The sequence below is a fragment of the Stegodyphus dumicola genome, chromosome 2, assembly GCF_044657685.1.
Source record: "Stegodyphus dumicola isolate Sdum_Otavi_A_Nest chromosome 2, ASM4465768v1".
In the NCBI taxonomy this organism is placed as follows: Eukaryota; Metazoa; Arthropoda; class Arachnida; order Araneae; family Eresidae; genus Stegodyphus; species Stegodyphus dumicola.
In genome coordinates this window covers 188,601,909-188,626,070 of record NC_140769.1, presented here as the reverse complement: position 1 = coordinate 188,626,070, position 24,162 = coordinate 188,601,909, and the positions used below count along the sequence as shown (strand labels likewise).

General features: G+C 35.1%; 1 protein-coding gene across 3 annotated transcripts in view; it reads right to left on the bottom strand.

The window, feature by feature from the left end:
* The window catches only part of LOC118184299 (uncharacterized), a 414,080-nt gene that overhangs the window by 69,471 nt on the left and 320,447 nt on the right, over positions 1 to 24,162 (bottom strand). For all 3 annotated transcript variants that reach the window (XM_085811552.1, XM_085811553.1, XM_085811554.1), the window contains exon 4: positions 11,624 to 11,765. In XM_085811552.1, the coding sequence (XP_085667678.1) occupies positions 11,624 to 11,765 (142 nt within the window). The remainder of the gene's footprint in view (positions 1 to 11,623; positions 11,766 to 24,162) is intronic.

The window sequence follows — 24,162 nt, the reverse complement described above, 5'->3', positions numbered from 1 at the left end:
TGATTTCAATAAGCTTTGGGCTTATTTATCATTGATTTTAAAAGAAAAGCCTAAGATTTCTATCTTTTTGCACTTGCAAAACATTTTCTTGTAGCAGAGCTCCCAAGTAACCCAGCTGATCTTTGTACATGTCGAACAGTTTCAAGTGAAAATGAAAAAGAAAATTTTCAATAAATTCTGTAGAAATGTTTACAGCACTCAAACGTAGATTTTTCACAAATTCTCTACCTATAAATATCTGATCACGTTGATTTAACTTTGCCTTCTTACTTTATTTTCGATTCGATTTTCTTCTTTAAAGCGTTTTATTACTCACTCATTGCACGCAGAATGGGATAAATTTACAAATTTAGCGATATCCCGGATGGATGTCCCACCCTCATGAAAAAATGGATCAATTTTCGAATGCTATTCTGAGTTTTTTCTTACGACAACTCAGTTTTAATTGGTTGTTTCCTTACGACTACGAGCCATTTTTAAGTTTATTAAATAAAATATAACGAAGCAAGCAAGCAAAGAATAAAACCAAGCGATCTTTTAAACGTCACCACAATGCAAAAATAAAAAAGTAACAGTCGATCATGTTGTAGGGTTTATATTTATTTTAACTAACATTTATTTTAAGTTTAAACCATCTTTCCTGTCAAGCCTTACTTTCCCCTGGAATTGCCAATGCCAGAATATGTAAATTTGAGTAGAACGCGCAAGCATTCAAATTATCAGCGGAAGTATTCTGATTTAAATAGAAGGAAACGAGTTCGGTGTGATATTCTTACTTAGCGAGCGCGGAGGTAGTTAGCGAGAATTGAAGAACCCCGCGTTGCGGCCTATGTGCTTGGCGGGAAATAGTGGTAATCGTTCCAGTGAGCTTCAAGTCTGCTGAATTAGCAGCGGTATTGTAAAACGCGGTGAGTTAGTTATTTTAGAGAGCCTCGTAGTTAGAATCTTGTCTTTACTTTCTTTTCAGGTTATTATTTTTAATTGACTGCCAAGTTGGCACAGTCTGTAAGCGTCAAGAGGACGCAATTGTAATTTATTACGTTGAATAAAAGGGACTTAAACCCTTCACAAGGCTCCATCTTTTATACAAGTTTTCACAGTCACCTCTTGGTTGCGTGCAAGTTGGAGGCGCGCAATGTTATATTGGCGCCCGAACACTTATCGAACTGAAATGGCCGAAAATTGGATGGAAGCCGCTGGACAACACCAAGAAATGACAACGCAGTTAGAAGGATTTGGATACCTGGTCCAGACTTTGAGAGCATCAATCAAGCCAAACGTCCATTTCGACGGAAAAAATTCGGTGGCGGTATTTTTAGAAGGTCTAGAAAACCACTTTCAGCTCTACCCTGTGCCTGAAAGACAAAAAGTTGCCATCGCCACATCAGCACTAAGAGGAAAGGCCGCGCTATGGTGGAAAAATATAGGCAAATTTCTTCTAGGTGAATTTGGAAGCCCGACGTATACATTTGAAAATTTCAAAAAATCGTTAGTAAAGGCCTTCTCCATAGTGAAAGATCGCGCACGGCTGGAAGCCGAGCTATATAGTTTCTATCAAAGGGATACAGCAGAATTGACGGACTTTATATTACGAAAAATCAAGCTAACGGATATGCTGTATGGAAAAAAACCCAATGCGGAGATAATTGAAATAATATTACCAAGATTGTTACCCGCTGTACTACTTTGAAATTAGAAACCCAACCACATTGCAGGAACTTTTCGAATTGGCGGTGAAGTTTCAAAATCGCAGAATAGCGGAAAAAGCGAGAGGGGAAACATATTCTCAACATACCCGAAGGAAGGAGGAAACCAGAAATGGAAATCGCTCATATGGGGGAAAGAACTATCAAGCTAACGCATCGAAACTCGAAGGTCAAGGCCCAAAAAGAAAATTTGAAAATAAACATCCGCGTACCCAGAAGACACAGATTGAAAGAAAAGCTTTAAACGACTAGAGGGGCCTGTGAAAGGGAGGGTCCAGACCCCGGAAGTTTTAAAAAAACCCTCAAATAGACATTTAAACACGGTCATCGTAAAAAACTCACAGCTACCAATTATACAAGTCCTGGTTGGCGATGTACCAGTAGAAGCCCTCATAGATACAGGAGCAGAAGGAAATTTTATGAGTGAAAATTTCTTCAAAAAGAATTTTTATAGGATACGACTCTTTAAAACCAGAAATACGGAAATTATAGCGGCGCAAGGAAAAACATGTCACTGCATCGGGAAATTATCATTAAACTTACAGGTAAAAGAGGAAAATCTCAAAGTATTAATTTTTGTGGTGAAAGACCTACAACACTCTCCTATTTTAGGTATGGACTTTTTAAGGGCCGCGAGGGCCAAATTAAATTTTCAAGATAGTTCCGTGGTGTTGGAGATGGACCAGAGGGTGGTGGAACCTGTGGAGACACCTGAAGTGGACCTTAGCCATCTGAATGACCAGGAAAGTAAAGCAATACAGCAAGTGGTGAGTAATTTTTCTCATTTGTTTTCAGAAAAACCAGGAAACTGCCAAATCGTGACTCATAAGATTCAATTAAATGCCGAAAAACCTTGTAGGACTAAACCGTATCGTTATGATAAACAAAAAGACCTAATCATCGAAGAACATATTCAGGAGATGTTAAAGAATAAAATAATAACGCCCATAAATAGTGAGTACGCGAGTCCAGTCGTACTATGTAGGAAAAAGAACGAGTTTCCTCCTTCGGATAAAAGGGCTTGGAGGTTTGCTATCGATTACAGAAAACTAAATAGCATTACTAAATTTCCAGTTTACCCTTTGCCGGTTATAGACGAGATCATTAGACAGATCAAATCGACAAGATATATGTCTACTTTGGACTTAACGTCTGGCTACTATCAAATAGCTATGAGACCCGAAGATATACATAAAACCGCGTTTATAACAAAATCGGGCACTTATGCATTTTTACGCATGCCCTTTGGGTTGTGTGGGGCCCCATCAACATTCCAGAGAGCTATGGACATTGTTCTAAAGCCTGTCCTAGGAAAATCAACTTTAATTTATCTAGATATAATTATAACGAGTAGTACGTTGGAACAACACATTAATGACCTCGAACAAGTTTTTAAATTATTAAAAGAGGCCGGTCTTACAATTAACGCCTCAAAATGCAAGTTCGCAACTAAAGAACTTAAATATCTCGGATATAAAATTTCGCAAAAGGGTATAGAAACGCAAGATTCAAAAATAAAAGCTATTAAGAATTTCCCACCGCCAAACACCGCCAAGAAACTTTCTTCTTTCCTTGGATTATGTTCTTACTATCGATCTTTCATAAAAGATTTCGCTAATATTGTTGAACCACTCTTAGTAATCAAAAGAAAAAAGAGTAAATTTACGTGGACAGCGGAAGCTAACACAGCTTTTGAAAGATTAAAAGAAGCGCTTATTAATGCCCCTGTTTTAAAATTCCCTGAGGGGGACGAAAACCTGGAAATTGCGGCAGATGCATCAGACTATGCGGTGGGTGCGGTTCTTATGCAAAATAACCATCCGCTGGCATTTTTTAGTAAAACATTGAATCAGACACAAAGGAATTATACAGCTACAGAAAGAGAAACATTAGCCGTATTAATGGCTGTACACAAATTTCGAGTTTATTTCGGCAAATCGCCAGTAACAGTCTTTTCGGATCATGCGGCTGTTGGTAGACATTCCTCGGGAAAAAACCTAACGCCCAGGTTAATAAGATGGGCTTTAAAACTCCAAGAATATAATATCACAATAAAATATAAACCGGGTAAGGAAAACAATGTAGCTGACGCACTTTCTCGTATAAAACTGGACGATGAAGGAAATGAACTTAAATGCGCTGTGTTGACTTCAAAAATTTTAGATTCTAGAGATACGGTTATTACTGAACTGAAAGCTGATCCTGAATTTGGAAATATCTATGCTTATTTGAAAGACCCCGAAAGCTTTGAGCACACAGATATCGATGCGATAAGAAATAGAGCAAAAAACTATGAAATAATAGATAATTTATTATTCTATACGAAAACAACAAACGAAAATCTTGAGTATAAGCCAGTCATCCCAGCCTCGCTTCGATTAAGCATTTTGAAGGAGTTGCACGAAGAAAAAACAGCGGGCCACCTCGGGGTCAGAAAGACTATAAAAAGGGTACGCGAGGCGGTATATTTCCCGCAATTATACAAAATAATAACGGCGTATGTCAGGTCCTGCAATCAATGTCAGTTAATAAATGATATTAATTACAGCCCGGCCGGGTACTTAAATAGCATTCGCGCTACATTTCCGAATGAAATTTTAGGTATAGATCTCCTTGGTCCCTTCCCCCAGAGCGAGTTAAATAAAAATCGTTTTCTTTTAGTAATAGTAGATCATTTTTCAAAATGGATAGAAATTGTTCCACTTAAACGCGCGTCAGCCAAAACAGTCGCAGATGCATTCTTACACAGATACATTTTAAAATACGGTGCACCGATAAAAGTTATTAGCGATAACGGAAAACAATTCATTAGTCAGATATTTGAAAACATATGCAATGGACTTGGCATACGCCATATCAAAATGGTTCCGTATAGACCACAGGCTAACATAGCAGAAAGAGTTAATAAAAACATAGTAAAAATAATTCGCAGTTACGTGAGCACACATCACAAGCGCTGGGATGGCTACATAAATGAATTAACTTATGCTTTAAGAACGGCACATCATGATACTACGGGAAAAACTCCAGCAGAATTATTTTTAGGCAGAAAGTTAATTACGCCTTTAGATAAATTATTCTTTGTGCAACAAAGAGAGCAGGAGTTTAAACAACAAGATGTGCAAAAGTTGATTGATCAGGCGCTTAAAACCTCGGATACGGCAAGAAATAGGCAGAAACATTATTATGATAGAAAACGCCGTGAAGCAGATTTTAAAGTTAGGGATAAAGTATTGAAGCGGAAATTTTCTTTATCAAGTGCCCCAGACAATTTTATGGCAAAGCTAGCTCCAAAGTTTGAAGGCCCCTATGTAATTCAGGAAATCAAAGGGGTAGTATTATATCTTAAGAACGACAGAGGGGAAATTTGTAAAGCAAGTCCCGACCAGGTGAAAAAATACTATAATCCAAATGATTTTGAAATCCTTAAAAGTTTCTTGCAGGACTCAAGTCTAAACGAAATAGAAGATCCAGAGACTACAACAACTATTCCACCACCCAAGAAACAGAGAACTGAAGAGAGACCTAGCACTTCTACAACCCGGACGTCGGTATCAAAAAGAAAAAATGATTTGCAAACTCCGGCGTTTAAGAAAAACAAAAATACAGATGAACCGGGTAAAGAAACCGTGGTAAAGAGAAAAACATCACCTACAAAGGATAGCAGGAGAAATTACACATCAAGGAGAACGCGCACACGGCCACAGAGTCAGGTACCAGCAAGGCCGCCGTTCCGGAAACTGAAACGCCAGCAGGAGGCACAAAAATACGAGGAACAGAAGAAATTCAAGAAGGACTCCAGACCGGAGGACGTCAAGACCAGCCGTCCCAGGCAGAAACGGAAAGGCCAACAACCAGACGATTACTCCGTCAAGAGGCCAGCATGTAGAGGACGCAAAAGAAAAAGCAACGTGGACGACACTCGGAGATCAATAAGGAGAAGATTGACATCCATGGCACCTCTAACTTGGGATCAATTTTGCCAAAAACGGATGACGGAGTTTCAAGCATCGAAAACTCAAAGATAAGTTAAAACCTTCTATAATTTTTTTTCTCTTTTGTTCCGAAATGTTATGCATAAGTACGAAGTTCTATGTTTTGACGAAAGTCAATATGTCTCGGTTGAGACTTAGTTTTGTTTTACTTTATTTAGCTAAGGCAAAAGTATTATTTTCTTTAAGTGTAAAAGCTAAAAACAAGCATTTTCTGTTGGTCGAAAGACTAATTCTGTTATGTTAAAGCCAAAATTTGGCCGAAGATAAAAATAACTTCGTATTCTTGTACTAATAAGAATTTTAGTTTCAGTGCCGCCAGCTTGGCGAAGAATGAGTAAAGTAAAAATTTATTTTCTCTTATTCATTTTATGGTAAATTGTAAAAAGCATATGTATTAAATTTTGTAAATGTACGTAAATACTTGAAGGTTATGTAAAAGTAGAATTTAGTCTAGAAGCATAAAATTGTAGATGCTAAAAGTGAATGCTTAAAAGCAATGAAGTCAAAATTTAAGTATTAAACTGTAAAGTCCTGCTTTAGAGCGAAAGCCTGCATGTTTAAAGATGAATGAGGGGGAAGTTAGAATGAATGTGTTTTGTAGGGTTCTCCACCTACATTTGAATTTTTAAGAATATTAAAGTAGCTCATTGAGTTGTAGAATGTCGAGTAAGCTGTGTCTATTTGGTTGTTGAATTCTAACAAATCATGGTGGTTAGGGGAAGTGTTGTAAGACTAAAACACGAATATTCCCGTTTGACACCACACACGGTGGAGAGCCAGGGTAAAGTTAAATTAATGCTTGAAAAATTGAATGAATGTGAATTAAGCAATAAGTAAGAAAAACAAATCGTTAAAAACAAAAATTTATTGTGTCAAGAAAGTGTAAATTATAATGTATGTAGAAAGATACTGATACTTATTCCTTCCAGATGTTGGAAGGAAAGACCAAGATTGATTGATGAAGTCCAGGAAAAGTTGCTGTAAGAAGAGAGCTTTGTAAGATCAACAGAATTGTAGTATACAAATGGTTATATAAGATATTTTTTTATGTAAACGAGGTTCTCGCCAGTTAGTTCAGAATTAGAGAAACTTACAACAGGTCGTTTGTAGGACCTGCTTCCAAGTTTTCCAAATTCTGGCAGCGGCAAATGTAGGGTTTATATTTATTTTAACTAACATTTATTTTAAGTTTAAACCATCTTTCCTGTCAAGCCTTACTTTCCCCTGGAATTGCCAATGCCAGAATATGTAAATTTGAGTAGAACGCGCAAGCATTCAAATTATCAGCGGAAGTATTCTGATTTAAATAGAAGGAAACGAGTTCGGTGTGATATTCTTACTTAGCGAGCGCGGAGGTAGTTAGCGAGAATTGAAGAACCCCGCGTTGCGGCCTATGTGCTTGGCGGGAAGTAGTGGTAATCGTTCCAGTGAGCTTCAAGTCTGCTGAATTAGCAGCGGTATTGTAAAACGCGGTGAGTTAGTTATTTTAGAGAGCCTCGTAGTTAGAATCTTGTCTTTACTTTCTTTTCAGGTTATTATTTTTAATTGACTGCCAAGTTGGCACAGTCTGTAAGCGTCAAGAGGACGCAATTGTAATTTATTACGTTGAATAAAAGGGACTTAAACCCTTCACAAGGCTCCATCTTTTATACAAGTTTTCACAGTCACCTCTTGGTTGCGTGCAAGTTGGAGGCGCGCAACGTTATAATGTTATTTATGAAATTTAACGAAACTGTTTCGGTGTATGATCACTTTTGTGGCGGCTCTTATCTATACTTTCTTATATTTTCAATTTTAGAAAACGAAAATAAGTCAGTAGTAAATAGAAAAAAAGTTTTGTTTCATTCAAAATCACACGGAGATAATGTGAAAAAAATATTGGGCTTTATTCGAATTCAATTTCGGGCTACAGTGCTTTTTCTACAAATTCCTTAAGTGTACGAACACTTTTGGGAGCCGCAGTATATGTTTAAATCACTTGATATGAAGTGAATTTTCTAAAGATGTTTAGACAGTGAATGTAGTGATAATGTTGAGCACGTGTTTAAAGTTTTCACTGACATTCAAATGATGTTTCAGCATATGTTTTATTATATATTAATAGAACTATATCTATTTGTATAAAAGGCTGTTTCAGCGTTGTATTAAAACTAATTTGAAGAATTTCAGATGGATGTAATTTATCTTGGTACTTTTGCATTCGTATTCGAATTGTACTGGGTACGAATCATTGCTTAAGTTTCATAATGATACTGTACTTATTAGTGCAGTTAATAAGGTTAACTGAGTATCTGTAAAATGAAATATCATGTAATCTCAATCTAGGATGAAAGTAACTGTTTCAGATGCATACAAGTATAAGTATAATAATCTAGTACATATTCTTTCTACTCAAAACACTCAATTTAAAAACATAGCAAATGTTTTCCACTGAAGGAATGAAAATTATGGCAAAAAATGGAACAGTAGCATAATGAATTGAAAAGTTCCTGTTAATGAAGATGGCAACTTTAATGCGCCATTCAAAATGTAATAATATAAGCATTATTTGTCAATATATTAGAATAAATCGGTAGCGATATCATGCATTTATTTAATTGTTATATTTATTTAACTTTTGCAATTGTTGCAAAGTGCCAAAACGAAATTAACATCTCTTCTGGGAAAATTGCCCTTTTGGGCTAATTGAACGGTATATTGTGTATGATAGCACTGCTTAAATTTGATTCGTCAAGCAGAGATCAGAATCTTCCATTTTCTATCTAATAAATGTACAATAGCGTACAGCATTAGAAGATTTAGCAGCTTTGGTTAAAATCGATCTTGCAAAGATATAGGTTTGGGAGCATTATTCTAGAATTGATAATTGAAGAATGTTTTCTTGTTTAGCAATACACCTAATCTTCTTAGAAATAAAAAAGTCCAAAAACTATTTAATGCTTTAGTTTAGAAACGAAGCAAAATAATTTCATGTTCATAAAAGTAAATATAGGTTTTAATTTATCAATGAATTTTTTATATTCTTTTGTAAATTCAGTATAAATTAAATGTCAGTATGAACCCTAAGCCTTATCACAGTTGCCATACGTACGCTTTGTTTTATTAATTCAAATCTATTGCTTTTTAAGGTATGGTAAGGCATTTTGTATAGTACTGGATTTCATAACACCCTTTTGATGCAAACAGGCATGAAAAAAAATAGGCGCTGATACACTGTAGAAACAACTGATATGCACTATGGCACAAGTACGACCTGCTCCATATGTGATCCAGTAGATAACATCTTCGAACGACAGCGTTTCATTTTCCATCTACACTGGTGTTCAAAAGCTAAGCATAATTCGTAAAATATGGAACGTGAGTAAATATTAAAATTGTTCAAAATCAATCGTGGAGAATCGTTGTTTGAAGACGAAACAGTATGCATATGCAAAATATTTCAGCCGATGTCGGTATGAGCAAAACATATGCGCATGTCAGAAAGAGTATGAAACCATTTCACCTGCCATAGGAAGATCGGCCAGGCTATGTGCAATTGCTGTGCTGAGGAACAAGTTAAACGATTAAAATGGCCGAAGGATGACACAAAGATGCCAAATGCACATGTTTTGTAACGAAAAGTTCTTCGAATACTAGATTGTGGATTATCTCAAACCGAAGTGTCTCAAACTTTGAATGTGCCTCACTGTGTGATCTCAAGATTGTGGCTGAGGTTTCACAGTAAAGGATATGTTACCCAACGACCAGTAGAAGGCTGGCCAAGAGTTACAAGCATTCGTAAAGACTGATATTTGGCAATAACTGCGCGACATCAGAAAGAAAGTTGTGTCAGAAGAGAACTCGGTTCGGCTCTTACAGCCTCCAGAAGTACGAGCTTCGAAGCAAACTGTCTATAAGAGACGCTATCGCGCTAGTCTGTATGCGATACAACCAGCCATTTGCATTGGATTGCGCCTTGGATTTTGAAACATCAGCACTGGAGTTTGCAAGAGTGGGATAATGTGATCTTCAGTGACGAGTTCTAGTTTACTGTGAATTCTGAATATATTTTGTCGGATAACGATATGGAGAGAACATGGAATTCGTTTTTACCCCAGAAATATCACGGAAAGACATCATTTTCCTTCAAATGGAGTCACAGTGTGGGTAGGCACTGTGTCTGGATAGGAAAATGTGTGCTGGATGGTCTCATACACCTCCATGTCTTCTACGCGGGGTCTGTTACTGTTAAACGGTGCAGAGACGAAGTCCTTGAGCTTTATGTTCGCCTGTTTGAGATGCTGTCAATCCTGGATTCATATACATGGATGATGATGCACCTTGTCGCCGTACGATCCTGGTCGACAACTTCCTTGAAAATTAAAAGATCCGGCGTATGCAGTGGCCCACTCACTCTCCTGATCTTAGTTATCCTATTGAGAATATGTGGGATATACTCGGGAGACAAACTGCAGCCTTTCCGCACCCACTAAGTGCCGCTCCAGAAATGAAAAGATCTCTCCTTAATGCTTGGAACTGTTTGAGGTCACAACTCATCCACACTCTCATGGAACACATGAGCAATCTTGTGCAGCATGCGTGGCTACCGGAGGCGAATACATACCTTATTAAACTGCCAAAATAACTATTTTATTTTAATTTTTACACTAAAGTACTAACTGTTAGTTTGCGTTGTTTCCTTTAAAACTGTTTTTTTGGATAATAAAAGTGATTAATAGCCTTCTTTTACATTTTTTCTCATGATATAAAAGTATTACACACACATATCACGTTTACCGCCATTGTGACTTAGATTTCCTTAAATATCACATAAACTTCAATGATGCTTAACCTTTGGATACCAACTACACATTAAGAATCGTTGGTAAAGGCTTTCTGGGTTTTGTTTTCCCTTGTCTAATGTGAATGTGAGTAAACATCTCTTAGAAGGTAATCCCTTAAGTGCTTTATTATATTTGAGTAATATATTTTAACCTAATTAATTATGACTCTTTCTTAAAACTGACTACGAACTATAATTATTTTTGTGAAAAAATGCCTTTATTAAGCAATTTTTAGAATTACAATAACTTTCAGAAGTGGATGATAAGAGTTTCATGCGTGTTAAATACTGAAAGTTAAGTTCCATGCTATTGTGGAAACATTTAGTCTAATGAAAGCGCTTATTTGTTGCTAGAGATGTAAGAAATACCATAAAATAAAAAAAATATATTATATATATATCTTAATATGTAATATATTAAGGAAAAGTTAGTAATAAAATGCTTATTGAAATCTACATGGCTAATCGGTATGCAGACAATGTTTTAATATGACCACCTTCTTGGTGTATAATCTCTTCAAGAATTGGGATCCTCTGGATTAGCGATAACTTCACAAAAAATGTCTTTTGGTACTCCCTGTAGGAAAGTCATAATGATCTTCATGTTCCGCTGTATTTTCTGATATATACAAAAGAAGAAATAACAAAAATCAAGGTTAGGCTATGTTAATAGATCAAGATAAAGCATCTCGATGGCTTTCTGCTTCGCAAAGATCAATAGAGGAGCATTGCGCCAATCACTAAAACCATGTTTTGGATATTGAATCATAAGAAGTTTCATAAGAATCATATATCATAAGAAGTTTGCTTTGTTCTTGTAGGAAAGATCTTCTTGTGATGTCCTTTTGTTATCCAAACAATTTCAAGAGTAGGGTATTCCACTCCTGAAAATGTTCGCTCTGAAACTTCCGTAAGGATGCATATTTCAAATGTGAGGATCACTTGACTTGCAAATGTTAAAGGCTAATAAAATTTACGTACGTAACATGTTTTCTATACTAACCAGTTAGACACATTTCAATGAATATTTAATATTGATTTTACTACAGTATTTAATAATTAGCTATTAAGGTAACTGTGGGAAACAAAACTTAGTTTACCTTCTAGTCTAGCTTTTCTTTCTTTCTCCCGTGCTTCTTCCTCAGCTTGTTGCGCGGCTTGGCTTTTAGATGGCTCTCCTTGAGGCCGTGTGTCCGAAGCTTTTTCCAGAACAGCGCATGCGCGGAGAACGTACGCATTGACCTGTAAAATAAATTTCATTTTTTGTAATGCATTTCGTAAAGTTCATGTAGATGTAGAATATCTGAAAAAATATTAATAATAAATATTATTTCTTCATATTAGTCCTTAACAACCTATTAGGTATCGAAAGTAGCGCGAATCTCAGCAACCTTTTGCATTCCTAAGTTGGAAACTGATTGAGGTAACGTTTAGCCATATTCTAAGCATATTCAAAAGACAAAAACAAGAAATAAGTTGATTGTTGTGCGCTAAAATAAGGTTTTCACAAGAGATGTAAGAATAAATCTTTCTGATTTCTGAATGGGTACAGAAAGAAGTTAGGACACCACCGCTTTACTATCACAAGTGATTGAAGTGCTGCTGAACCTACCTAACTGTTACATTTTCATCCCAATATTGAGGGAGAACACTACGGGGGCGGTCCAAAAGTCTCCCACCTCACTTTCCCTACCATCAGGCCCTCGAAAGTACTTTCGTCTAGCCGTGTATTTTGAATGTCTCCCGACATCTAGGCCCTGTATGGCCACGTAAACTCCCGGTGCAGCCTCATAGGGCTCCAGCGAGTTGTTTCTTCGAGATAGTGGAGGACGTGGGACATATGCCTGTTTACCTATGTTATACGCCAAGCGTCCCCGTCCTCCGTCACCTGTCACCTGCCGCACAGACACCATACTGCTTTCTCCAGGATATGAACCCGGGCTTTTCGGTACAGTAGATAGCGTTACTAACAGCTATACCAGCCGGGCGGCTTTGTTTTCTCTACAAAAAAGCGTGAAATAGGGTCAGAATTTTTGCATGCAACTGCTTTGGCATATCCAAAAAATTGTTTTAAATACTTTAGTCACTGGATTTTGAAATCTAAACTGTCATTATTGATGAGACGATATAGCTACCTCTTTGAAGAAACTCAGATTCTAAGCTACAGCTTGAATACCTCAAACCCACTAATGAAATTACTTCTCTGTACCTTTTCGAATGAAGAAAATCGGGTAAATATATCAGTTTAAGATGGTACATTTAAAAAATTATCTCCTTTAAAATTTAGCGTTGATTTGCTGGTTCTTGGATTGTAAGGCAGATAAAAAGGATGCATTGTACAAACATAAAATTATAATTTACGGTTTTTGTGGTCAGTTAAAACTTGATTTCAGACGTAACTACGCATGCTTCGATACACAACAGTTTCTATAAGATTATTATAAGGAAAACAATTTTTTGTGATTTGATAATTTGCATAGATTTCAGATGCGATCATCTGTACTATGCAGTTCAATAACAGATCATTGAAAGTGTTCTTAATAAAAGTTGTACTAAACAACTTGAAAAGATAAGACACTTCCAATGGTTAACAAAATGTTTAATAGAAGCTGAATAACTATACTTGTTAAGTTCTCTGAAAATTATGATTTCCAACTTCGCTTGCTGTGCAGTTCCTTGTAGTCATAAAAGTACTCTCATATTAGAAAATGTTTTGAATACTATAAATCAATCCATCGAATTTTAATATGTTTTCCGTTTTGTTTACTCATCAGTCAATACTGCTATGTGTGATTTTTTCAAAATTTCTGATTTTATTTCTACGGTCATCTTACAGCTTCTGAAGATGAAAGCTGTCTGTCACTCTACAGACTCTGTCAGGACTACTATTCCTTCTAATTGCCTTGGGAAACGTTACTGGAGTCCTGAGTAGGAAAGGGAGCTTACTCAAGCTATGTTCGTATATGCGTAGGAAGAAACAACGCAAATATTATTATTCCCTTTATTTCTCACAGCGTACAGCCGCTCCCGCACTTCGGGATACAGAGACCAGAACTTTTAGTCTAAAAAGTAGAAAATAAGAAGTAAACTATCTTAACTAAATAAGAACTAAATTAAAATGCTTTACAGAGACTATTAACGCGAAGACTTTTGACACTACGTACGATTTTTGGCTTTTTGACAGTACGTATATAGTGAGCGAAATGCAAAAGTTTACAATACGTCTTAGTACTCGTATATCTGCAGGAACTAAGTTCTGGCCTTAAATGCAGACATGAACTGACTAAAAAGCACTCGCGTGGCAGGGCAGCTAGAACGCTGTCTCCTCTCTTGATACTTTGATACTTGTCAGTTAAGCTGGCCTCAGCGCGATATCTATCGTGCTCTTACCAGCACCTCAATTATCTCTGGGTAGGGCAATTGCATGAAGAGCTTCGAGTGGTAAACTCTGTGAGTAAAGGAAATTAGAACCATGCCTGTGAGAATTGAGACTGTGAGAAAATAAAATAAATGTGAAAAAATAGAAAGGAATATGCCAATTATTTAGATACTGTATATAAAAGGATGAGTTTCATACGGGCGGAGATTAAAGTCTTCTTCCAGGAGTTCGTACCTGAAATTATCTGCATAATTAACAATGTTAGTGTTGGTGGTCTTGGTATAAAAGTTATTATTTATTTTCCTAATGTAAGTTTTGATGTCATCTAGTTTTAGGTCTTTGTGCAGGTCAGTGTTTCTGATGAACCATGGAGCTACCGTTATTTTTCTAAGAAAGTTATTTTGAAAAGTCTGAAATTTGTCAGATTTTGAAGCCCCGCACTAGGCTAGGGATGCATAAGCAAGAATTTGGCGTAAGATGGAGATATAGATCCTTCGTTTCCTGGCGAGATCAACCGTGAATGTTGAGATAATAATGTTGTTAAGTTTTCTTGCCACACCTATTGCTTTGACGATGGCTGTCATGACGTGAGGATTCCAGGTAAGCGTGGGGTTGAATTTGACGCCAAGATATGTTGCCTGAGTGACTTTAGGCACTTTTTGATTAAATAATGTCACGTCAACATCCACAGTTTTCTTGCGGTGACAACCTATGAGCAAGAGTTTGGATTTAGTTGCGTTAATACGAGTTCTCCACTTACAGCACCAATGTTCGATTATATGCATTCGGCTCTGGATGCTAGTTATTGCATGACTGCGGTTGAGTGAAGAATACAGAATAGCAGTGTCGTCAGCGTAGCAGAAAGTGATGCATTTAGTATTGTTATCAAACATCGGGAAGTCCATGTCATACATTAGGTAAAACAAAGTCCCTAGATTAGATCCTTGAGCAACGCCCACAGCAGTGTTTCTTGGGGTGGAATAATGTTGACCCTGTCTGATTGTGAACGTTCTGTGAGTGATAAAGGAATGGATCATCAATATTAACTCTCGCGTGGCAGAGTGGTGAGTTTAAAAGTAAGTCCATTATGCCAGACGCGGTAAAAATCTCTCCTCTCTTGGCTAAAAACCGTTTCTTAAATACCTTTACAGTTTGCAACTCATTAGCATAAGATACCTACTCACGCTTATTCTGGCCGGAAATGGAATATCAGAGAGGATAGCAAAGTTTTAAGTAAAATAAACGTTACTAAAACTTAAAATCCTTACAGCTCTTCCAGAGTTTTAAATTCGAAATTTACGTTAAGTTGTTTCTCATAGCATGTTCTATTAAATTTTGAAATGATCGTATAAGGTATTTTGCCCCTTTTTTCCGCATGCCTTCGTGGTGCAATTGGAAGCATACTCGACGCGTATTAAAAAAAAAAGGTCTAGGGTACGAGTCTCGGCGAGGATATTGCACATTTTGCTCATCTCCTGCTTTCCCCGAAAAAAAAAAACTGAGAGTTTTAAGATTTTATATTAAGTTCGAAAGGGCGTTTATTTCATTTACAGACACTACACGTTTCTAGAGCATTTGCCTAATGCCACTTTGTGCTGAAAATATTCAAAAACAGCATATCTTTAGAATTTCTGATAGGCAGTTTCAGATATAAAAATGTTTTATTCATACAGTAACATTTATGGATATAAAAATGTTTTATTCTCTACAGAGTTGCCAGTGCTCGCTTTGAAATCGTTGAGTTTTATAGCAAATATTCGTTAACATTTTACGAAGTATGAAACAGGCAATAAAACAAATTCCAAATTCCTAATTTGGGCTTCCAGGTTCTCATATTTGGACGGAGGGCTTCGTTATTCAAAATCTGATGGCTGTATGTACCATTGGTTTTTCACAATGCGAGAGATATACATACCTTTTAGCAGGTTGGTGGGCGATAATTCGTCACCATTTGGATTTGCTGATTGGGTTCCCCAGTTACCCTTTAAAAGGGGAAGCACATATGGTATTTTTCCCTTTTTTCCGCATGCCTTCGTGGTGTAGTTGGAAGCAAACTCGACGCTTCCAATTGTCGAAACGTCCAGGGCTGAAGACATAGCGAAGGCGATGCACATTTTTCACATCTCCTGCTTCTAAGTAACATAATGTTTCTACAGTCTTGAATTTAGTAAATCTTAGCGAATCCAAAATTTTATAGCATTATGGAATCGTAGATTGCTAAATCTTTGTCAGCTGAAATTTTCGTCTGAGATTTAATTAAGACAATATTTTATTGAATGATCTTGGCAATATATTGCCATTTAATGTGTGCGCTACTTTTATATTTACGAATAAAAATAGTAAATATGGGTATACTAGAATGGCAGTTTAATTTAACCGAAGGAAAAGTTTTAAGAAAAAAATTATGATAGTTAAAATTTATAGTCTTTCGCATATTTAAGATGTTTTACCGATGATAAGTATCGACTGTCTGAATGAAGTTCACGTATCCTTTCATTTTATCAATTAAATTTACCATCGTTAATTTCAAAGCTCATGATAAGACGACAAAAGATCCAAATAATTAACTTATTTAGTAACTAAGTAGAATTTAGTAGTAGCTTTGACTAATTAATATAATTATATAAAACTGTCTAATAGTAGATTTAATTAATTAATATAATTAGTTAAAACTATCCAATATCTCTGTTTCCATTTTATCTGTTCTGAGGATAAAAAAATAGCGTATTAAGGAGAGATACCTGAGTATGAAAAGTATAAAATAACTTCGAAATTTAAAACGCAGGTGAGAAGACTGCCTGAACAATCTACAACGGAAGGAGTATGGGAACTATTTCTCTGCTGCTATGCTACTGGAGAATTTATTTGAATTTCAGTTGGAAAAATATCTTACACTCGATGCACTTTAGTTTCTAATTAAATCTAAAATATATCTATCTTTGATTTAAAGAAAAGATCTTTTAGAACGTTTTATTAGATTGAAGTTTGTGATATTGCATATTCCACCTTCTCTGCATATGTAATAGTTTAGAGTTAGCGTTTGATTTAAATCAAAATTTAATACAGAAATACTTTTAAAATTTTGTTTACTCTTGTGAATAGTTACAGTTCTTTATTTCTAAGACAGATGTCTCCAGTGGTTATCCATTACGATTCTTACGATCTTCGCCCATTACGATTATTATTGGATCATTAAAAAGGGAAGAACTTAATTCAGAAAATAACTGACCTGTTCAATACTTAACCTATCAGAACGAAAACATAGATTCATAAAAGGTTTAGTTTGGTTTATCTGAATATAGCAAAGCCTCCAGCGCTATCTGCCTAAGGAAGAAATGACTTCGAAATGAAATGAAGAAATGAAAATGAGGGATTTTTTAAGGGAAACTGACTCGTATACACATTACGCATGGAGGAAAAGGTACAGACCGCTTAGCCGCTGGTGGGCTCATTCATTAAAGATGATAAACAGGAATTTATAGAGTTTGGTTTGCTCTGGAAGCATAAACTAGTTCCAAACTCTTAACCAACGTAAAGATTATCACTGTGTCTGAAGTAATTACAGCAATCTGAAAAAGTTTAAAACAACCCTTTTAATAAACAGAACTTTGAATATAAGTGCACGTTTTATGCTTACAAAATCAATCACTACTTCTGGCGATGTAATTAAAGTAACAGTCAAATTCAAACTTAAAAAGTATAGTAGTCGAACACCACACAATCTTATTTAAATCGAAGTTAGCTCGGAGAGCTTTAACCGGTGCATCAGATTTAAATACCGGCAGCAATAACGCAGAGCCGAATAACTACAAATTTATCAAAGATGGCATAACTAAAATAACATGTCCCCGAGAGGCAGAAACAATCCCAAAACCTCCACTTACAGTCCGTTTGTCTTACAAGCCAAATGCCAACGCTTAAATACTCTCTAACTGATTTGAATTCTGATGGGGAAACGTCGATAAGTTATAGTAAAGGCTGATATTATAACTAACTGGTTAATTTCAAATAATAACCTGAAGAGGGTATCACATCTAGCGACGGTCTCTGCTAGACGGGACTTTATTAAAAAACAGGCTTCTAGTAGTACTGGTCTAAACGGGATGATTACTAGAAAAAAACCCTCCGCTGGAAGCGAAGTCCCGCCTAGCTACGGAAACAATGTACCGGCTACGCGGGATTTTTTAAAACGTTGCCGAAAATATTTCGGCTGCAACACTGTCCTGGTAGAGATCAACCAATCAGACGAAAGTTCTGCTCCTAAAGGATCACGTGAATCCACTTTGAGCGATAATCTGTTACTGTATGGCGTTCAAGTCCTTGTAGTAAGTAAAAATGGTAACCTAGCTGCGTGGCTTTTCGTGGAGATGTACGGGTTCTGAGAATTGTCCCTTTGGACGTTCAGTGCCTCATAACGGAAACATATCTGATTGGGAATTTACACATTTTTTAAGGTTTAGTAACTGTTAAATTTAACAAAACTTACTGGTGTAAAATGTATTTAAAACTGTTTTCACTACACTGAATTGATAGAAATCATAATATCTATGAAATCGATTGAAATTCAGATTTATGTATTTAATTAACTCATCGTTTTTTATTGCATAAATTCTGTGCCGACATCCGTTAGGAATTTATAAGCAGTCTGAGTAGAAAGCAAGATATTGCTTCTGAAAATTCTACTGGATCTTGTCAACAAATTTACTTTCCCCAGCGTTTTCTTAATATCAAATTTATTAACATTTTTTGGAGTTTCATCAATGATTGTCAGTGTAGGTCTTGTCAAATGTATTCTGAAAATCCCTGGCACAAAACTTCCTCAGTGCTCTTTTCTATAATCGGAGAAACTATAAGGGCAAGGGGTATATTAATATAACTTGATTTCAGCAGAGGTGTTTCGTATTCATCTTGTTAATGAAGTTTACAGTTTTATAGTATCTTTTGAGTTCCAGAATTCCTAATTTTCAGCTGCAGGCGATCTCGAATTTTTGTTAGAGAATTTGTAATATTTTTAATTCTTTCAAAGAGAATTTAAGCGATACCTTAAATTTTACCTTTGCTTCACTTCTATTAATTTATTAAAGTTTCGAGCTGCTGCAAAAGAATCGAGCCTATGTTTGTTTTGTAAGCTGCCTGCTAATTCATGAAATCTAAAATACATTCTAACATCTAATTTACGAAACATCTGACATGCAATAATATTTATCCAACTAATAATTAATTTAGATCATTTTAAAATTCAAAACTATTATCCTAAATCTTACATGAATTTTTGCCTTCAGTAGTTGATAAATTAATTACAAATAAGAAATTAATTTGCCTTATTAAAATAATGTTTCTTTTTAGCTTAAGCAGTTACAGGATTACTCAGGATAATAAGAACACTGTTTATTCTGTAAGGGTTTACTGGATAATAGTTTCTAGCAATTTAACCAATGCTATTCTTTTGTACCTATTTGTAAGGAATTTCCTTTCCGAATTCGTCGTGAAAGAAAGAAATGAAGGAAATTTAATTCAAATTCACACTATTCAATTTCAAGTAAACATTTTGAAGTTAACTTAATTAGAATTTATATTTTGGTTGAGAGAAAATTGTATTCGCATTGACTTTTTTAATGCTTTTGAAAAATTCTTCAACTCCGCTCTTCAGGTTAGATTACACTTTATTTTGTTACAGCATTTCAATTTACCTTTTACAATTTTCCTTATTTATTTGAATTTAAGTTTAACATTTATTGAGTCAGATGTACTTATTTTCTAAGGGAATAAAATTTAATTACTTCTGGTGATGTTAAAGTACTCTTAAATAAACACCGCTGAGAAATAAACAAATGGAATATTTTATCCGATAATATTATTTACCAAACGAAAATTGGCGCTATGCGTGTTACGTTAGTTTTAAATAAAAATGATATATAATATGAGTTGGCTGAATGGATTTGCTAATTTTATTGGAGAAAATATTTATACAAATACATATATCAGTTTATTACTAGGTAAACTAAAATTCTGTTAAATCCCCAAGTATTCTTTAATTATTTTATTAGTAAAAACATTAAGTTTTATATTTCAGAATGAATCCTAGGTTTCTGTGATATTATTTACTTTTTAAGGGCTTCAATTTAACTCTCGTATTCTTCGTTGGCAAAGAAATCCGCTAAAACCATGGAAGGTAAAGTAAACGGCAAAATGAGTATTGTTAATCAAAAGTACATAGATTTTTAACCCAAAAGGGCAATGTGCCTAGAAGGGCTACTAATTTCGTATTGGCATTTTGCATTGCTTCACTATAAACGGCGCTTCACTTTTCAAATTGTTGCCAACAAATACTAGAGCACTGCATTATATTTAAAGACATTAAATAATAAAAAAATCTGCATGTGTGTATCTATGTATCTCTCTCAGTGAAATAGAAACGGTACTTAGAGACACCAAATTTTGAATAACGTAGTCCTCCACTCTAATATGAGCATATGAAAGCCCAAATTTGGAATTTTAAACTTTTCAATTATCTATTTCATATTCTGAAAAACCTTAACGAATTTTTGATTAGCAAACTCATCGATTTCAAAGCGAGCAATGGCAACACTGCATAAAAAAGAAAAATTTCTATCTCCAGCGCGCGAGACTGTGTACTGGAATTTCTAAAAATATGCTCTTTAAAATTATTTTTTGATATTGCTGTTGAATTCAATTTTATGGTTTAAGTGCGAAGAACCTGATATTAAATGAATAAAGGTAATCCACAAAACGTTAAAAAAACGCCTCTTTTGGGCGTAATATAAAATCTAATACTTTCAGAATTTTTGTTACTTTTCCTTTTAGATACGAGAGAAGTTTAGTTTTTAATTTAAGGAAGAAATTAACATACAATTTTTCTACTAAGTTCTGAATATCATCTTAAATCTCTCTATACTTGAAAGAAATGGTGAATATAAATATTTTTGGAAAATTCGTTTGTTTTATAATTTTTTTTTAAATTTAATTTTTAGAATTTTGCCGATACTTCCAAGCAAACCTGTTTATGATTATCCCCTTGCATCATATTGTACAAAAATGTGTATTGTATACTTGCATATAAAATTCGTTTAAATTTATAAAGCAGAAAATGTACTGTAAAAAATATCGTAAAGATCTAGTTTAAAGCTTCTTTTTATTTGTGGTTTAATCAGTCTTTAAATAGCTACTATTATGTTTTGCTTATTAATAGTTACTATTATAACTATTATTATTAGTCATTTGCGAAAATTAAATAAATATGATGATTTCAAGTAAATATTATCCAAATATATTTCTGGGTCATATTTCTGTTAAAAGTAAATAAAGTTATAACTAAGTCCTATTTATTTTTCGAAAATAATTATAGTTTATTTTAATACACGTTGAAATGTCACTCTCTGCTGGCTGGACAGTTTGGTTGAAAGCTTTATGGTGAGACGACCATCCAGTGAGTAATGAGTATAAGAGAGGAAGCTTTAACTATGATTAATCTAGTTTTGCATTGTATGTTTGCTATTTATAATAAGGAAAGTAAGCTGTCAGAGTTTTATGATTTCTACATCATATACCTTTAGCTGAAAACGCTTATAAAATTTAAAGCAACTTCGTTTAAATCGTTAACAAAATATTTGAAACATGTACGAAAAGCCTAAAAATTAAAAGAATAGTATGAAATAAAGTTTGAACATAATACTTATATTGCTATACGATAAAATCCGTAAATGTTGAAATTCCTAATGCATAATTACATTGTAATTCTTTTCTGCTTTACTATTGTTGCGTGCGTACAGGTTAGTAATAGATTGAATGCACACAGGTTAATAATAATAGATCGCGCTACAGAACACTGTGAGCACTGTCAGTTTAATTATGGCCAACCGGTATAACAGCAACAGGAAATGAATAAAAAAATACGTTGATACATAGAAGCTGAAAAAGGTAAGTGTATTTATATGCTTAAATTTTCAGATACAAGCAAACTAATCGAGTGCATTTGGTTTATTAAATTCTCTGTTTATGAAGTAACTGATTAAGGCGATTTTTTGCAACAGATGCATTGCAAATTGTACTTTTCGCACAGTTTTTAGACAATTTTCCTTTGTTATAAACGATATTCGTCTGCTTGGAACTTTTTTAATTGCAGTTCTATTTTTGAAAGTATAAATTATCGTCTGCTGCTTGACAGTTTTGTTTTCATGAAAAATGGCCGTTTAAAAGAAGCAATGAATGGAAGACTATGTCTGTGCTCTTTTGCGAAGACAATTATTTGTATCTAGTTATTAAAAAAACACATTTAAAGCCACGAACGACAGGTAATATTATCAGCAAGAAAGAAAAAAATCGTCGAAGTTTGGCTTCAAGTGAAAAAATAGCTCCAAACACATCCTCAAGAAAAAAAGGAATCTTTCAAATGTTTCAAAGGTAAGATTTTTAACGTTAAATGAAACTCCATCAAACCAGTTGCAAAATCATTAAAATGTTCAGTGTTGTTAAGTAGTAAAATTCCTGAATTTATCGACAAGAGAATTAATTAGCGTAATTGTAATTATTTGGAAACTAGAATTATTCTAGTGTAATTTTATTTCTTTATTCTTTCATTTAATAGGGAGTTTTTATTTCTTTAAATTATTATCTGAACGCTGATGCTTCAATGTTATTTTTGTTTTTTAAATTTTAACTGGAAAATTGTGAAAAGAAGGAAATAATTCTTGTATGTAAAATCATGAGGGCTGGCAAGGTTTTTGCTGCTTCATTTTCAAATTCCAGAAAGCAGTAGAATGTTCTGAAAATTGCTTTATTGTTCCTTATTTTGCTTAGGGTGTTGAATACGTGATTCTCCTTCAGTAAAGGTCAAGGGTTAATATGAGGTTACGCGTTAAGATCAACGAGTTGGCATGCCCTGTCCGGTTTTTGGCTTTCGGGCTTACTGGCCGCGCTTGTGCAAAGGGATTGTTTTTAACTGATTTGGCGGAATAGATGTTTCAGTCGTGTTTACGGGGTCCGAAATTCTGGTTTCCTGGTTGCTTTTGTGATCGCGCGAAGGATTTGGTGCGCTCGTATCTTTTTCAACTGTCTTCCTAAGGGTAAGATCTGAAAATGCCAACGGATAGGTCTTACCCCTGTTCCGAAGGAAAACTTTGCTGTTATTTCCTAGCGCAGGAAAAGATTACAGAATGCTGTAAATCATCAGTTTTTTTGTTGGAAGCTTAGTTAACGAGAATTTAATAGTCCTTTCAACTGTTATTCGTAAGGGTAAGCCCATTCGTAAGGTTTTTGGGTTTTTGGTGATCTTGTCATTTACATTTTGCTTGTCACTACCAAGTATGGCTCAACAAAAAATGCCTTCTGAATGTCGATGGCCATACTCCTCGCAGAGATCCATGAACAAGTAAGCTTATAAGGTGTGAAATTAAGCAGTGCGTTTCAATATCTTCTTCTGGGGGTATTATCGAGGGAACTATTTTGTGAGTATTTGCTTGGATGAATTTAAGAAACTCCGGACTTCGTCGGCCGAGCTGTTTATCCCGAGAATAAAACAGTAGTTCCAGTGGGTTATGCGGCTTTATTCCGCCCTTTAGGGTTGTGAACTATGCCTATCTCACATTTATCAACGTGTGCGGTCAAGAACCATGAGCGTGTTTATCTCATCCCTGGTGTTTTTTCCCAAGATCCGGTCTTCCTAAATATCGGAATTGAGGTTTCGTCAAGAGCTAGCCGAGTTTACTGATTTCGTCTAGGCATGTTCCTAAATTTTTCAGAGGCAGAAATTTTGGTATCTCCATTTTCTAATCCCAGTATACATTACTTGTCAAGTGGAGAATGCCTATTTTTATCTCAAGCTTCCGGTTACCGATGGCGAGAAGTAGCTTTAAGGATGATAAGTTTTTCTCCTTATCTTTATTTTCCCGTTACATTTTCATCCGCTTAAAGGATGGAATTTTGATAGCTTTGCAAATGCTCTTGATTTTGAATTAATATAATCACAATTACTTAAGGGCTAAATTAATAATATTACTATGATAAGAAAATGCCTCTTTCGCCTATCTGGCTGAGGATAAAATTTTATTCTTGAATGAATGATTAATATTGTTTTTTTTTTTTTTTTCTCCTTCACTGTAACTGACTTAATGCGCCAAAATGTGGTGTACTCCAGCAGTTCTACATTACATTGTCAACTGTCAACAACGCGATTTATACTGATTTGAATCTTAAAAAGGCGAAAAAACAACGTGCGTCATCTTTCTTTACGACATATCGCCG